General features: G+C 41.3%; 1 protein-coding gene across 3 annotated transcripts in view; it reads left to right on the plus strand.

Moving 5' to 3' along the window:
* The first annotated feature begins 2639 nt into the window (after positions 1–2639).
* The window catches only part of znf385a (zinc finger protein 385A), a 75456-nt gene continuing 62595 nt past the window's right edge, over positions 2640–15500 (plus strand). For 2 of the 3 annotated variants that reach the window (XM_034694903.1, XM_034694902.1), the window contains exon 1: positions 2640–3039. Coding sequence is in view for 1 of the 3 variants with exons in the window: in XM_034694901.1 (XP_034550792.1) it covers positions 9902–9911 (10 nt within the window). In the remaining 2 variants the exon portion in view is untranslated. Of the gene's footprint in view, positions 3040–9187; positions 9912–15500 lie in introns of those variants that run through there. The other variant, XM_034694901.1, reaches the window with a different exon arrangement.

Below are 15500 nucleotides of genomic sequence, written 5' to 3' on the forward strand. Positions count from 1 at the left end.
CAGTGCCATTGTGGGCGTCAGGTTGGGTTGTTTGCTTGGAATCTTTTCAAATGAATGAGAAAACTTGAAGATCTTTTTGGCTTTTTCTCTTACACCTGGCTGGTTTTATACTGAGGAGGATTTCACAGAGGAAATAGTAGTTTGTCAGTGTTTCTGTAAAGTGTTGGAGATTCACTCAGAAAGAGCAGCAGGAGGACCAGAGGTGCAATCAATGTGGAGCACAGGTAAGAGAGCAGCTTTTGACCATCTACTGTTACTGCATCTATCTGCTTCCTTTTAGAATGGTGCATCACTGCATCCATAGGAAGCACATGATACATCTTTTCTTCTTTTCTCTAGTGTGTATAAGCTTAGGATTGTGAGTTTTTTTGTGCTGTAAATATGCCTTGATGAACTCAAAAATTACTTTTGCTTCAGCTGATAATTTGTTTCGGATTACACGATTGATATCTATATGGAGTCCACATCCTTGACTCAAATATATTTGTGTCTCCTTGAAGCTGACAAATGTCCTGACAGCCCCACCTGTCTCCTGCTGTTCTCACACCCAGACTTCACCCTGCACATTTGAGGGAAGCTGATCTGATCTTTAGTGTGTATGTGTGTTTTTGCAGGGCTGAGTAACACTTTTTCAATCGAATGCATGCAGTATTCATACTTTTATATATGAACAAAGTACAATATATATGATGTACGTCTCTTAAGTGTGTGAGGAAGACTACAGTCTGTAGCAGCGATGTAGCTGACCCTTGACCTCCACGGAGATCATCTGCCACATCACTCTCAGCTGAGGAATGTCTAAGCTTCAGAAATAGACTATGATCTAAGGCAGAGATAATTACTTCAAACTGCTGTCTTCAGAGTGCATGAAGCGTTGCATAATAATGACTTGGAATGTGTCAACGTACAGTGTTGTGTCTGGCTAGAACAGCAAAGCAGATATTATTACTGCAAAGTTTTAACAAATATGAGTTGCAAGTAGTTTTGGCAAATAAGAGCGATGTGAATGTGTTTGGAAAGAAAGGCATCTTGTCTTCTGGTGCTGGTGTAAAATATCATGGAGGTGTGAGAGTGTTAACAGTCAACATCTACATTCTCCATCTCTGTAGGCAGGGCAGGCACACCCACCTGTGTACACACATATCCATGGATCCCAAAAAACTTGCAGCCTCTATTTATTTTTCTCCTTCTGAAGATCTATTGACATAACTTTTTGAACAGAAAGCATGTTGAAGTTAAAAATAAACATATAAAATTAAGATATACAACTTAAAGCTGCAACAATTTTTTTCATGATTTATTTAGATGTATGTATTGTTTCTTGAAATCCAGTTATTGCTTCGATTGGAGCAGTGATTCTCAAACTGAGAGGCACGAAGTTATGAAGGCTTGAATTCAACAAACAGTGGGCCCCCACAGGCTAGGAGTTTGAAAGTTGCATACTGCAGTGCCACTTTTAATTAACTCCTTTGTAAAATAATAAAAAAAAAAGTATAAAAATGGGTATACTTTTTGTAGAAAATGTTCCAAATACCTCCAAAGACAGCCGCATCTGTTTACAAAGGATGTCTTAAAGTGTCTTTTTTTAAATTTTCATCTAATAACTGGGGCCCTGCAGATAAAGTTTGTAAACTACTGGATTAGAGCATGTCTCAAATTTAAAGTGTAGATCACACGCACTACTTATTCCCTGTCCTGTAAAACCTTTATCCAAAACCAGTGGTGGACAGTAACAAAGTAAATTTACTTGAGTGCTGCACTTAAATACATTTTTAGAGTATCTGTACTTTACTTGAGTATTATTTTTTTGGGGAACTTATTACTTTTACTCCACTACACTCAGAAGAATATTACTGTACTTTTTACTCCACTACATTTCTATCAGTGCTCTAGTTACTCACATCTTTTGCTTTGAAGTCAGTTCATGAAATTCCTTCTCTTTTCTGAAATCTGATCCCTAAGACAGCAAAACGTGTTTGTGTAGTTCTGTTTGTCTCAGTGGTTTCGTCGTACCTGTATATTGTGCGTCTCCACGGTTGAACGTGGAGCAAACACAGAGCAGATGTCACTCAGATCGGGCAGTTCATTTAGAGGTGGTAATGATGGCTATAATTCTCCACATGAGCACCCATTGCCATATCTTCAGCCCGTGTTAGAGGTTTTTAAAATGAAGAATGATACATATCATTTGAAATGTTCTCCCTGTTTCCAACTCTGCACAAACAAACAAAAATTCACTGTCCAACCTGAGAAAGCGTGTTGAGCTACAGAACATTTGTTCTAGATAAACATAATGTAACAGAATTTGCTCCGATGTATTCTTGACTGCACTTATGCATTGTGAAAATACAACGTTTTGAGATATTATAAAAAGTACTTTGAATACTTAAGTATTTTTGAAAGGAAGTACTTCAGTACTTTAACTCAGGTAATAATCTGACAGAGCAACTCTCATTTGTATTGGAGTAATATTTGACATGGAATATCTATACTTTGACATAAGTAATGAAGTTGTGTACTTTGTCCACTACTGTCCAAAACACATAATGCTGAAAACGAAGTCAATGCGGAATTGCAGTTCCTTGAGTGTCCACTTGAGGCTCTCTGCAATAGTTAAACAATCCTCATTCGGCACCATGTTTTGCATATCAATTTTACAGCAAAATTAGGCAACATTTTCTTTGTTATTTATTCACCAAGGCAAAGAGTCATATTTGAATATGCATCATTAGGGGAGTGTCGGAGTTGACAGAGAGATGGATGTTTCGAAGCTGCTTGCCAGGAAACTAAAAGCCCGCCTCAACTCCTCGTCCCTGTGCTGAGGTTGAAAAAAGTTACAAATTGCGCTTCCATATTGTCATTCCAAGGCGAGATATTAACGCCCGTGTTACGCCTCATCTGCAATGTGTAACACTCAAACACAAAGGCGTTATGATGGGGCAAAGTTGTCCGGCCTCTGATCGTCCCTCGGAGGTTGAATGAGGTGAAGATGGCGGTGGTGTGTAACGTCGGAGCCGGCAGGGCGAAACAGCACAATGTGTAAGTGCATGTGATATTACACACTGGGACACTAATATTAAGTTGTTTTGGGTGCTATGTGTGTGAGTACACAGCTGTAGTGATGGCGGGACTTTGCTGTGGGAGTGCTGCAAAATAGCAATGTGTCAGATGCTATTTAGAGTCAGCACTTCTAATGTGGTCTTTGCCATTGTAAGGCCTCATAACCTCTAGTCAGAAACCAATGAGTGACATCTCAGGGAATTGTCCATGTGTTATACAGTGCATGTGCGAAATCAAAGAAAAAAGCAATTCTTTCCTTGAAAGGCTGCAAACTACTAAAATGTTGATTTTGTCTTTTTGGTTGAAAAATGACTCAAACAGATGCTGGCAAATATTCACTCCATCAGTTTAATGCCTGGTGTTGCAGTTATACACATAAATGAAAGACTGAGCCCATCTTAAGTCAAGTCTCGAAGAAAATAAGACATGCGAGGGGGGATTATTGTTGTGACATGAAGAAAAAGAATAAGTGTCTAACAGGAGTCTTATCTTTATTTATGAAAAGCAGTTATATAATACCCTGGAAATTTGGGGCATGTTTTCCCTCTTCTTGAGAAAATGATTCCTCACTCTCTCTGTTACACTTTTGCCACAGTATTTTCCCTTCATTAACAATGCTTTTTACCATGCTGACCTGTTTAAAGTGGATAATATATTCAGTGCTTTTTACAAAGTATGGTGTGCACTTAAGCTGGAAGTTATCTGAAGCAACACATCACATCTCCCATTCTTTGTTTCTCAATCTCATAAGTATGTCATAGACAGGGTTTCAAAACACCAAAAGCTTACAACAGTTATAATTTAGTCACATACAATCAAAACACTTGTGTCTTTATTTAAGACAGTATTTCAGAGGTGAAAAAAGAATGTACAGTGTTGTACGACTGGCTGCATTTCCTGCACATATCCACACCTAATCAATAGTCTAAATTTAGTGAGATGATTATCCCTCACAGTTGCGAACTGATATGCTGAACTGTCAGACTCACAGGCTCGGGCCAGTTCAAGGAGAATGTAGAGGTCCTTTCATTCACACAGAGCTGACTTAGTTTACATGCTCTATTCACTGTAACTCTTATGAAGTCATTTGATAGAGGGTGTGCCATGACAAACTTCATTTACCTACGATTTCATAGCTTATTAAGCTCTGATTTATTACCTGGTGGTTTTAGTGAATTCTTTGCATTTTGGGGCGGGGGCCTCAAGTATGCCGCCGCCTTGTATTTTCTTGGTCCTTTCACCTCTGACATTCATAGACAGCCTCTAAATTCACCACTACATTGCCAGCAGACACCTGAAGCATGATATATGACCCAGGTGTGAACTCTGTATCAACAAAAAAATCCATAAGTTTTGCATAACGTAAAACCTCAAAAGAAGACAAAAGAACCCCCGCAAATTCACATCCCTGGAAAGTCACAGCGTCTGCAGGCCCCGGCTCATGAAATATGACGAGAATTTATGATTAACAGAAGTCGCATTTTGACACTGCTTTTCAGCTGCTGTGGGGAGAAATGAATTATGGTCTGTTTGGATTTTAGTCAGTGTAGATTTACTGGGTTTTTACCCTGCAGAAAACACTAAAGAAGACAGATCATAGCATTTTATGAATGGAGGAGTTTGATGCTATCTCCCTCAGGCTTGACATATCTTTTACATTTGACCAGCTGCACTTTCCCTAATTCACCATTCTGCGGATACAAACAGGTACAGTAATGACAAGGCCTTAGTCGCTTTGATACGTTTGTCGTAAATATGATTTTCTGCATGAGTAACATACTTCTGACACATCATGGATACTGTACCAGTTGTGCCTCATGTGTGTTTAGTCCCCATATTTAACCCTGTGTGACACAGCTCTGGGAACATATAAGCTTCTCGGTTTACAAGGCATCGTTTTCATTTTGGAAGTCCTCCAGACTGCTGTCTTGCACCAGGATAGCAAAAGCAGGAATACTCCAACACATTCCCAGTGTCTGTTTGCAGTGAATTATGTCTGTGATGATAGGTTTACACCAGCAGAGGACAGCAGAGATTAACAATCAATCACCAGCAGGTCTCAGCAAAAGTGTCAGGATTACTGAGTTCCCTCTCCCACTCTGTGTTTGTGTGTGCTTTGGTGTTTGAGTGACTTTATATGTGCGTTTTTATCACTCTGTGGGAAAATTTTCTTCATATAAAAGAAGATTCTGATTCCGAGAAGTAAGTAAAGTCTAAAGTTACAGTAAAGTTAGAGGTTGTGTGTGTAGACATGTGGTACCAACATGTCTGATTGTGAGTCAATATGATGGTCTCACAAGCAGTAATGAGAAGTTTGTGTGTTTACGTGTATCTTGATACCTTGAATCCCTCATACCTCGCCTTTCTAATACTCAGGCTCTGAGGTGCAAAACAAAGTAAAAGCAATCATCCTTTTAATATAACCCAGGGACTATGTTGCCATGAAACCTTGCAAGTGACCTTTTTTTATTACAATTTGTCTTGTATTTTGTTTGGTACCCAGGGCCAATGGATGTTTACTGCCATTTAGATGGAACACAACACAAACACAGACACACTTGTCAGCACAAACAGCAAACACTTGACCAATTTTAAATCTTTCTCTTTGCCTAATTTTGCCTTTCCTTTATATTAATAAGCTGATCAAGAAGTTTTTATTTCATCTAATGATCTGTTTTTGTTTTACCATTATGTGTAATGAGCCAGAGTAGGCCTAGGTAGATTCAATCTGGTGTCCCAGGAAAAAAATAAAAAAAATATATAAAAAAATTGCATTAAAAGGTTTGTAAAATTCTGACTCAAAGGTACAGTGTGTTGAAGTTGGAATACCTGGTGGTCAGATTCTGGACTGAGACACTCCCTGGCTCATCTCTCCTGTGAGGCGACCGTTGCCTTAGAGAACAAGACGCTCCTGTGATGTCAAGTTTTGACCAACAAAAGCATCTATCCATACACATTATTTTGTGTACAACAGCAACCACTTTCTTTGTCTTGCATTTCATGTGACCACTCATTAATACAATAACTCATAGGCTGTTCGTTTGTTTTTTCTGTACTACTGTAGAAACATGGCAGTGCAAGATGGTGGCTTCGCTGACATAAAGAAGTCATTCTAAGTAACAAAACAAATCAATTTTTTATACACACACACACACACACACACACATATATATATATATATACACTAATTTAAACATATGATTATAGTTCTGCTAAATGCCCGTAAATACTACACACTGAACCCTTAAATTCTTTCAATTTCTAAAACAAAGTGTAAAAGTTGAGAAAAAGAATGATTTTTAAGAAATGTAATTTCTAACTTAATACTGACACAGGGTAAATACATGGTTTTAGTTGTTCAAAAGTACACAGACAGTAAAATACGTGTTGGAAATAAATAAATGTAAACTTCTACTGCTCTTTTCAAACATGTTAGTTTGATGTTGAGTGTTACAGTTCAATCAAAGTTTAGGGTTATTTCATATTGTTCTTTTCTTTTTAGTCATTTATCCACTTTTTAACATGCTCACATAAAGACATCAAACCATCAATCAGTCGGTTATTAAATAGCTGCTTAAGCAACAGTGTTCTTTGAAAAGAAAGCAGCGGATTGACTGAACGTCAAAACTAGAAAATCTTGATCCAACACTTCAACATACATAAACTGAAATATAGACAATAAAGACAATTCTCATTTTGATATAATCAGCAAGAAATTACCTGGTTCATAGACATTTTCCAAACAACTTGTTTGCAAAGTACATACCTGCAAAGTAAAGCACTTCTATTAATTCTGTTTACCCCATCAACTTTGATTGGATTGAGAGAGAAGTACTTCTAACAACTCAAGTGGATGGAATAATGAAATTACATCTGATTATTATTCATTCAAAATGTGTCCCTAGTGACCACTTAACATGTGTCTCATGATCACCACCCATCCAGAGGTGTTAGAGGTCAGCACATCATATTCAGGGATGATTGATCCGTAGCCAAGGCAACCCAATAGACCCTAATAACCTTGTTTCCTCCCCTCTTTCTTCCCTTCTCTGATCACTTACCTGTCCATTACTATCATCTCTCTCCCCCCCAACGACCCTAACCAAGTCCCTGTCTTCTCCTCTCCTCTCCTCTGTCCCGTCCTCCCTCTCCATTCTTACCTTTGGATGATACAGGATCTCCATGCTCCGATTTCACCCTCTCATCATGACATCCATTAATGTGGCGCTGGGCCCTGGGCCCCCGTTGGCCCGACAGCACATTAGCACTCGGCCCATTGAACGCCAACAAGGGCCGGCTCTGAATTATTGATACCAACACAACTAATGAGGAAACCCTATCTCAGCTCTTTTTTGCTGACACATACACATACACATACACACACACACACACACACACACACACACACACACACACACACACACACACACACACACACACACACACACACACACACACACACAGATGCTTGCAGAAGGTCCTGAACGCAGAAAAGTATTGATGATAAGTATTGTTCCACCTGCTAGTGTCCCATTTTCAAAAACTAGTATTGTCAGAGTTCGGTCCATTTCCTGCAAACAGTGTGTGTGTGTGTGTGTGTGTGTGTGTGTGTGTGTGTGTGTGTGTGTGTGTGTGTGTGTGTGTGTGTGTGTGTGTGTGTGTGTGTGTGTGTTTTTCATCCAAGGAGGCTTGAATTCCTCTTCTAATCTGTCTGTTTGTCCTGAAAGCTTCTGTGCCACATAAGAATGGTCACTATTTTGTGTGCACGCCTACTTTGTTTTCATTCTACAGTTGCAGGTGTTAGATCTTGGAAGTGGCTGTTTAATGGGATTCTTGTGCACCTTTGCAAATAGTGACCATATGTTTCATAGTACTGGCATCTCAAACCAGTGGATTTTACCCAAACTAACAATCTGCTTGTGTGGGTGTTTGTGGCCCCTCATTCTGCCACTGTTTACACACAAAGGGCTTAAATGTGTGCAATGAAGCTGCTGTGCAACGAGGTATTGGAGGTGTCAGCCACCCTCCTTAGTATTCACTCCAACACCCTGTGACTCACAGACTCAGCCTGAGAGCGTGAGAAGGGTGGGGGGTGTGGAGATAGAAGAGAAAAAAGAGACAGAAAAAGAGAGGAGGACAAGACGAAGCACTATGAACATCAGGCAGCGTTTTCTGTAGCCCCAGGCTCACGTGTTTGTATCTGTGTGTTTGCAAGCATGCCCGCCCAAGGGGATTAATTTTTTGACAGCTTTGTTAAGCTGTCTCTGAGGCACTGAGCTTCTCAATAACACTGTGACTGTGTGGTTTTAAAAGTCTCTCTAAAGCTATCCTGGAAGAAAGAGAGAAAGAGCAATTGCGGCGCTCGGACGTGACACCAGACGTTTGTTTGAGTGGCTTCTTGGTGTAAAGGAAGTGGACCGCAAGAAGCGGGCTGTGAAGCTCCTCTTCAATTAGTGGCTGCATTGCCATGGTCCACAGTTTTAATTCTCTGCAGCCCTTCTCCTGTGTCTGACTCGGTCTGTGTCTGTCTCTGTATTCCATCCTCCCGGTCGTCTCTTCTTGTCACTCCACATCTCTTCATCCCTCTGTCAGTTTGTATTTGGTTTAATCTCTGCCCCTCCTTCTTCTGCTTCCTCCGCTCTGTCGCTTTCCATTACATCTCTCCTTTTTTGCTTGCCAACCCTACGCCCCCCAAACTCCCAGTCTAAATTCCAAACACAGAGTTGATAAAATGCGTAACCTTGTCCGGGCAGGTGAAGAGATAGAGGTTTCAAAAAAATGGGAGAAGGACAGAGCATAACAGATAAAAGGTTAATCCTTTAACAAGTCCACGTACACATGGAGCCAAAGGACAGGGAGACAGAAGAGGGGAGGCGGGGTGAATAAACAGATCTGACAATCCTGCCCTGCCTTAGGGGGGAGACGGGTGAGAAGAATATGGGCAACCGAAGGGAGAAACAGTAGTTTTGAGGGTAGAGATGGCATTTTCAGTCAAGCTCTGTCTCTCCTTCATGACTTCCACTCTGCATGATGACAGGCGTCTGCGGCCGTTCCCATTGGCTGAGGCTGCCACCAATCAGAGCTGAGGCATGTAAGGTGCCTTTAGGTTATACCCAACCCCAAAAACAAGGAGCAGAGAGGGAGAGAGAGCCAGGGAGGGAGAGAAAGAGGGAGTGTGTGTTTTACAGATAGAGAGCAAAGCAGGTACAGACTTTACACTGAAGACCTCTGAAGCTGCCTTTGATATTACACTGTTTGGAGAAAATTGCATGTCAGCTGTTTGTTGGAGACCTCTGCAATTCCCCCTGACTGCTGTGGAGAAGAAGATCTTGCTTCTGAAACCTCTCCCTTTGATTGGCTGTCACACTTTAGGCTCCCCCTCCTCTCTCTCTCTCTCTGACTCCCCTCTTCTCTCTCTCTCTCTCTCTCCTCTGTGGTACAAACCCCCTTCCATACTGTCCTCAGGCTTACCTGAGCCACAACTGCAGAGACGCTGGACACCCCTCCTCCTCCTACTCCTCCTCCGCGCACACATAGACACACACACACACACACACACACACACACACACACCCACCACAACACGCTGTCTCTCTCACACACACACACTCAGCTTTTCACCTGGAGAGGGCAGGCGCAAGAGACGGCATGTGCAGCAGCAGCAGCAGCAACAGCAGCAGCAGCAGCAGTGTGTCCTCACATCCAGCGCTGCCTCTCTGAGTTGCCTCTTTCTGGAGAGTAAAGAGGAACTCTGAAAAGGACATTTTGGAGCCATTGTCCCTTTGGCGAAAGCAGGAGAGACGGGGGCAGCTACACAGGGACATCAAAGGCAACACTCAGCATGATTTTGGGTGAGTTGTGGCTTTTTTAAACGCATGGGATTGTGGAGAGGTCAGTCATGTTGGATCAGTAATCCCTACTTAAAGTTGGCAACCACCAGCTCTTTATTAACAGTGTGATCTGCCTGGTCTCCACTCTACACAGGCAGACATCTGTCCATACTGAGTGACAGGATGGACCTTTACATTATCCTTTGTGCTTGTGATTATGTTAATAGTGTGCCTTAAATGTTGCAGGTGTGAGTGATGACGAGGAAGGTCAAAGTGTTTTCATTATGTGCTGTTTGGTCACATGACCACTGTCATGACCTGCAGGAAGAGGTGAAAGTGTCAGTGATGGTTTCTGCCACCGGTCTTATGCATTTCTGCAAATAATCAGTGAGCAGTAACTCATGTATTTAAGTATTTCTCAAAGGGTTGAGTTTAGTTTTTTACCACCAGACCTGCCCCTTTTAACTTCATTAACCCTTCACATGCTCACAGGTCATCATACAATTCAAATGAAAAACATTGAAGATTCAAGCGTGACTTTGCTGCACAGTGTAGCTTTAAGTTGTTATAAAGGCTTGCTCTGTTCTGAGTCAGCTAGCGTTTTCTTCTTTAGTATTCTGCTCTCATAGTGGCCATGTCTGAGAGAGGGGATTCTGTGTGGTCTCTGTGCTCTCCTCTCATGCAGAGGATGGGAGCTTGCTACTGTAAGTCCTGTAATATGACTGATCTTCGATGTGTTATGAGAACAGGGGAAACTCGTGCATTTGTGTGTCAGCTTCTGAAAGTGCTCTGGAGTCCTCTAATTTGTGTATGGTTGTGTCCGTGTGGGGTCAGTGTGTGTGCATTTGTTTTAGCTTTGTGTATATGTGTGTGTGTATGTGTGTTGCTATGTTCTCTGCCGGAGAGGCCACTTTGTTTTAACGCATGCCTGGGCTGATTCAGACGCAGCTCTGCTCCTCTGCTCTCCCGGCAGGCATGTTTTTCAGGCAGACATCTCTAATGATTATAGGGAGTCATGTAGTCTGAGGTGTGCGGGTTTTTGAAGTGTGCACACTGAGGAGTCTGCATTCTCGTGAGCTTCAGGCTCTGAGCAAGTCGGTAAAGTTCATGACTAAGAGAATGAATGTAATAAGGATAACTTTTTCATGAACTCATTCTTTTATTTTGTTTCTTTGTTTTGCTTGAGGTCTTCCCTTTTTGAATCTGTTTTTGCCTAGGCTGCATTTCAAGTTTGTGCCACCTGACAGAAGTGAACATTTCCATGACTTTAGCCTTATTTAACAGTTAGACAAGCACCGTCTTGATCAGGGTGCAGGTGGTAGCAGCACCCTCTTGTAAATGATATTTGGCTAGGACATGTTATCTGCAGCTTTAACCCTCAGCCACAGCTGTGTGCTGCAAAAAAAGAAGTAAGACTCGTTCATCAGAGGAATGGTTTTAACTTAGGGTACTTATTATAATGTGTGTATTTTAAGTTTTGGTACCACAGTTGTGGTTGGAGCAATAAAACCTGGAATGCGACTTGTCTTGTGCAGAACTATGAAATTTGTTTTTGCAGACACACTGAAAGCTGTCCGTTTTAGTGAGTGCTTTACAGATCCAGTTTAAGACATGCCACATCTGTGTGTTTCCATCATATCCAATCACTCAGATAGGCATCTTTAATAATTTCGGAGGTTTTCCAGTGCCTAACATTCTGCTCCATTTGTTTGATGATGTGGCTGCTGAGCGATTTGACATTTCTGGCTTTCCCCCTCTGAAAAGGGTAATGTCATTGTAATGACCTTTACAATCCTGATGCACGCTGATGTGGACCTCCAATCAGCAAAAATCCTGATTCAGCTCCAAGATACAAATCTGAGAGGCTGTGATAACATCACAGACAAATTGCGATAGACAGTGTATCTATTGTTTCAATTCTAAAAAAAACAACAGTTTGTGATGTGTGTTCGATACGAGTATGTGTTTTTAAACCACATGCACCATCAGCTGTGTGTGTAGCTACTGTATTCGCCTTTTTTTTTTTTCTTATCCTTGGTATGACCTTGAGCAACCAACCCCCTCCCCGCAAGTTATGCTTTGTCCTCGACGATGTGTTCACAAGTCCATGATAAGTATCGTCGCAGGCAGTCCGAGGCCCTGGCAGACGTCTTTTGGCCACTGTGATAGCGATGACAGTCCTGATACTGATAATGGCAATGGACGTGTGGTTGTGTTGTATACAGAGCTGCAGGCAGACAGCTTAGCTCCCTGCTTGTCATGGACTCTGCACCAAGTTAGGGGTATGCATGGGGCTACTGCTGCTTGTGTGTGTGTTTTTTTTTTTTGAAGTGCGTGTGTATTATCTTGGCAGAGGACAGAGCAAGGCAGCAAGAGAACAATGGATGGCTAATAGAGAACATGATCACCGGGTTTTTGTTGACGTAGAGCTTCTCCGTTGACTGTGGCGTCATTGTTTTCAGCAGCCATGACGTCTTAAAGATACATCTACGCTATCCCCATCCTAATGCCTATAGAGAGAGCTCATGGTATTGAATTGGCTTAAGATAAGAAACACATGTCACCTGTGTGCAATGTCATCCAGAATCCTAATCCAATCCAAATTCACTTATATAGCATATTTAAAAGCAACAAAAGTTGACCAAAGTGCTATACAAACAAACATGAAAATCCTGAAACGACTTTGCAGAACACTAAGACCAGCCTAAAAATAAATGATGATAAAAAAAAAGAGAAAAAGATCAAAGAAGGAAACTCTCATGCAGGGCTGTTAGCCAAAAAGTGGGGGACAGCCGAATGTGTTGAGGCAGTGTTCCAGAGCTGCAGCATAGATTGTATAAAACATTGACTAAGTCTACGAGACGTCATACATTGGTTCAAGAAGAGGTATTATGATGCCAAAAAATTGCGGTAGCCATATTGAAAATGCTGTTCCCAGTTGATTTCTTCTACTACGACAGAAACTGGCCAAGAAGTTAAGTTGAGGCAAAAGCCTTGTTGCCTGGCAAACAGCTTCAATGTGCCCACCTGACCGTCAAATCAACCACACCATAATTATGACAAATTACACATCTCTCTTAACTTTAACATAATGGAAACAGATGTGTGACAAGATGTGAGCTATAGTGACCAAACAATATTCTTTGGACCAGGCTGTAAACATATATATTTCTGCTGTAAAAGTATCTATATTTAAAATGGGCTCTAATGAGGATTTCTTAGCTTTTTCATTCAGCCTCAAGTGGACACTAAAGGAACTGCAGTTTTTTGCACTGCTATATTGGCTTCACATTTCAACACCAAAGGTTGCAGCTTGCTTGAGACTGAAAAGGCTCGCTCAAAATGCTGTATGATGTCTGTACATTAAGCTAACATTCCACTTGGTAAACTTCATCCCAAAGTTTTTTGGACAGTCTCAGTCACGAGCGATTCCTGTTTGCATGTTAGGTTGCGTCTCATCTGTCCTGTCTCCGTGACTCAGAGCTGACCTCCAGAGCTCAGGGCCAGGGTTTATCTGTCTCTTTGTATTTGTGTTTGTGCGCCCACACCGGCCTCATCCATCTTCATAAAGTCTGTTTCTCTGTTGACCTGTCTGCATAGCTATTGCTCATCCCATTCACCCAGCCAACCCCTCCTCCCCATGTTCTCCAACACTCACCTGGTGCATCAGGTCAACTCGAAGAGACACACTGGACACTATGTCTTTAAACTGATCAGTAGCCCCCCCTAACATTTTCTCCATGACTGCTCTGCTCTATTTGTTTATGTCAAAGTGACACAGTAATTATAAGTCCCTAATGAGCCAGATATTTGGTATGCATGGCACAGCGTTTCCCCTTAGGCTTCTTTGCATACCCAAGATATGACTAGGAATGCTTTGGTGCAGCTACAACTTGAGAATTCTGCAGTGAAACATGTTGAACAAACTTTGCGTGCCCACTTCCTTATGCTTGAGCCTTACTGGTATAAAACTTTTATAAGGCAAACTAAATTTCTCTTAATAACTCTGTGTTCTCATGGCTCATCTGGCTTTTTTTAAGTTAAACAAAAATAATTAAAAAGTAGGAAACTGGTCTCAAAATCCCCCGCAAGGTTTTGCAGAATTCCTCATTATCTTTTAATGGGAACTTGCTTTCTTGTGGCTGTGACCAGGCGTTTTTATAATGTCATTGTCCACTTTATTTGACCCAGTTCACCTTGCAGTAGCTCCTATATGTGACAAGGCATTTATTGAGAAGACTTCTTCTCCATTATTGTAATGGGCATATCTAAGGAGTGACCAAGATTAACATGATTGCCGTTTGGAGTAAGACCTTATTGTGATTTGTCTCTGTGGATTTGCAGAAGAGGCAGTACTGGCATCAGTCTTCCTCCTCTCTCTTGACTCACTCCTTTCTTACAGATAGATACTCCTCAGTCAAAAAGCCACTATAACAGGTCTCTTTCCTTTTTACTCTTTCCTCCCTTCCTCTTCTCTATAGCTCCATTTGTTTATGCTGGAGTGACTGTGTGTCAGCAGGTTGTCAATACTGTCTGTAAGAGACTCTAATGAATAGGCCTGTTATTGGACTGGTGGGAAGGCAACCCATTGTGTCTGTGAGTGCATCTGTGTGTGTATGTTTGTGTGAGTGTGTGAAGCCTACGAGTGTGTGTAGCACTGCAGAGGGAGCAGAAGGAGGTGGAGGTGTCACTGCTTCATTGGCCTCACTGCAGTGCCCTCTGTCAAAGAGCATTCAGTAAGAGAAAAGGCTAGAATGGAAAACAAGCATGCATGATCTCAGTTTCTAAATAAGAGTGATGAGGTCTTACCTCCACGAAATACAATCTCAATGTAAACACGATTCACTTTTCCACAACATGCATGCACTTTGGTGAAATGTGCAGTTTAAAGTGACACACACCAGTGCTGGCACCTGCCATCACCCACAGCTATCTGCTGTTGCTCTGTGAAGCACAAAAATGCACCTGTGCGTGATTATGGTGTCACATTAGTGCATTCACCAAGGCAGCCCGGCTGACTACTTACTGGGAATCCTGGGGCTACAAGACACCTGGGAGTTGAAGCCTGGAAAATGTTCAGTATGCTTCAACAGTCTCTCTGATCACAAAGGGGAAAGAGGGAACAGATGATTCTTCACACTGCAGCTCTCCAGTGTTAGCAGAGTGGAAATGTTGCCTTTAACATGGTTAACATCTATGTCTCCTTTTCTGCTGTCTTTGCAATACTTTACTCTATTTAAAGAGTAATCTTTTAATCATTGTTATTATGTTGGTTAAAATATTATTTTAAACATTTTAACAGTATTATTGGAATAATAAAAAAGAAATGTGTTATTAGAAAATATTTAAAATGTTATATACACCTCAATCTCAACTCCCTGTGTGTTGTTTTGTCCTTTAGCTTTTAATGTAAGGTGAAACTATCATTGAACATTACTATTTAATAGTTTGACACTGTAAAAATTTTTTTGTAAAGAATACAATTTAAGTCCGATATGGGTCATTGTTATAGGGATTGTGGTTCATGCTTTAAATATTATATATATATATATATATACACTACCGTTCAAAAGTTTGGGGTCACCCAGACAATTTTGTGTTTTTCATGAA

The sequence above is a fragment of the Notolabrus celidotus genome, chromosome 11 (genome assembly GCF_009762535.1).
Source record: "Notolabrus celidotus isolate fNotCel1 chromosome 11, fNotCel1.pri, whole genome shotgun sequence".
NCBI classification, from domain to species: domain Eukaryota; kingdom Metazoa; phylum Chordata; class Actinopteri; order Labriformes; family Labridae; genus Notolabrus; species Notolabrus celidotus.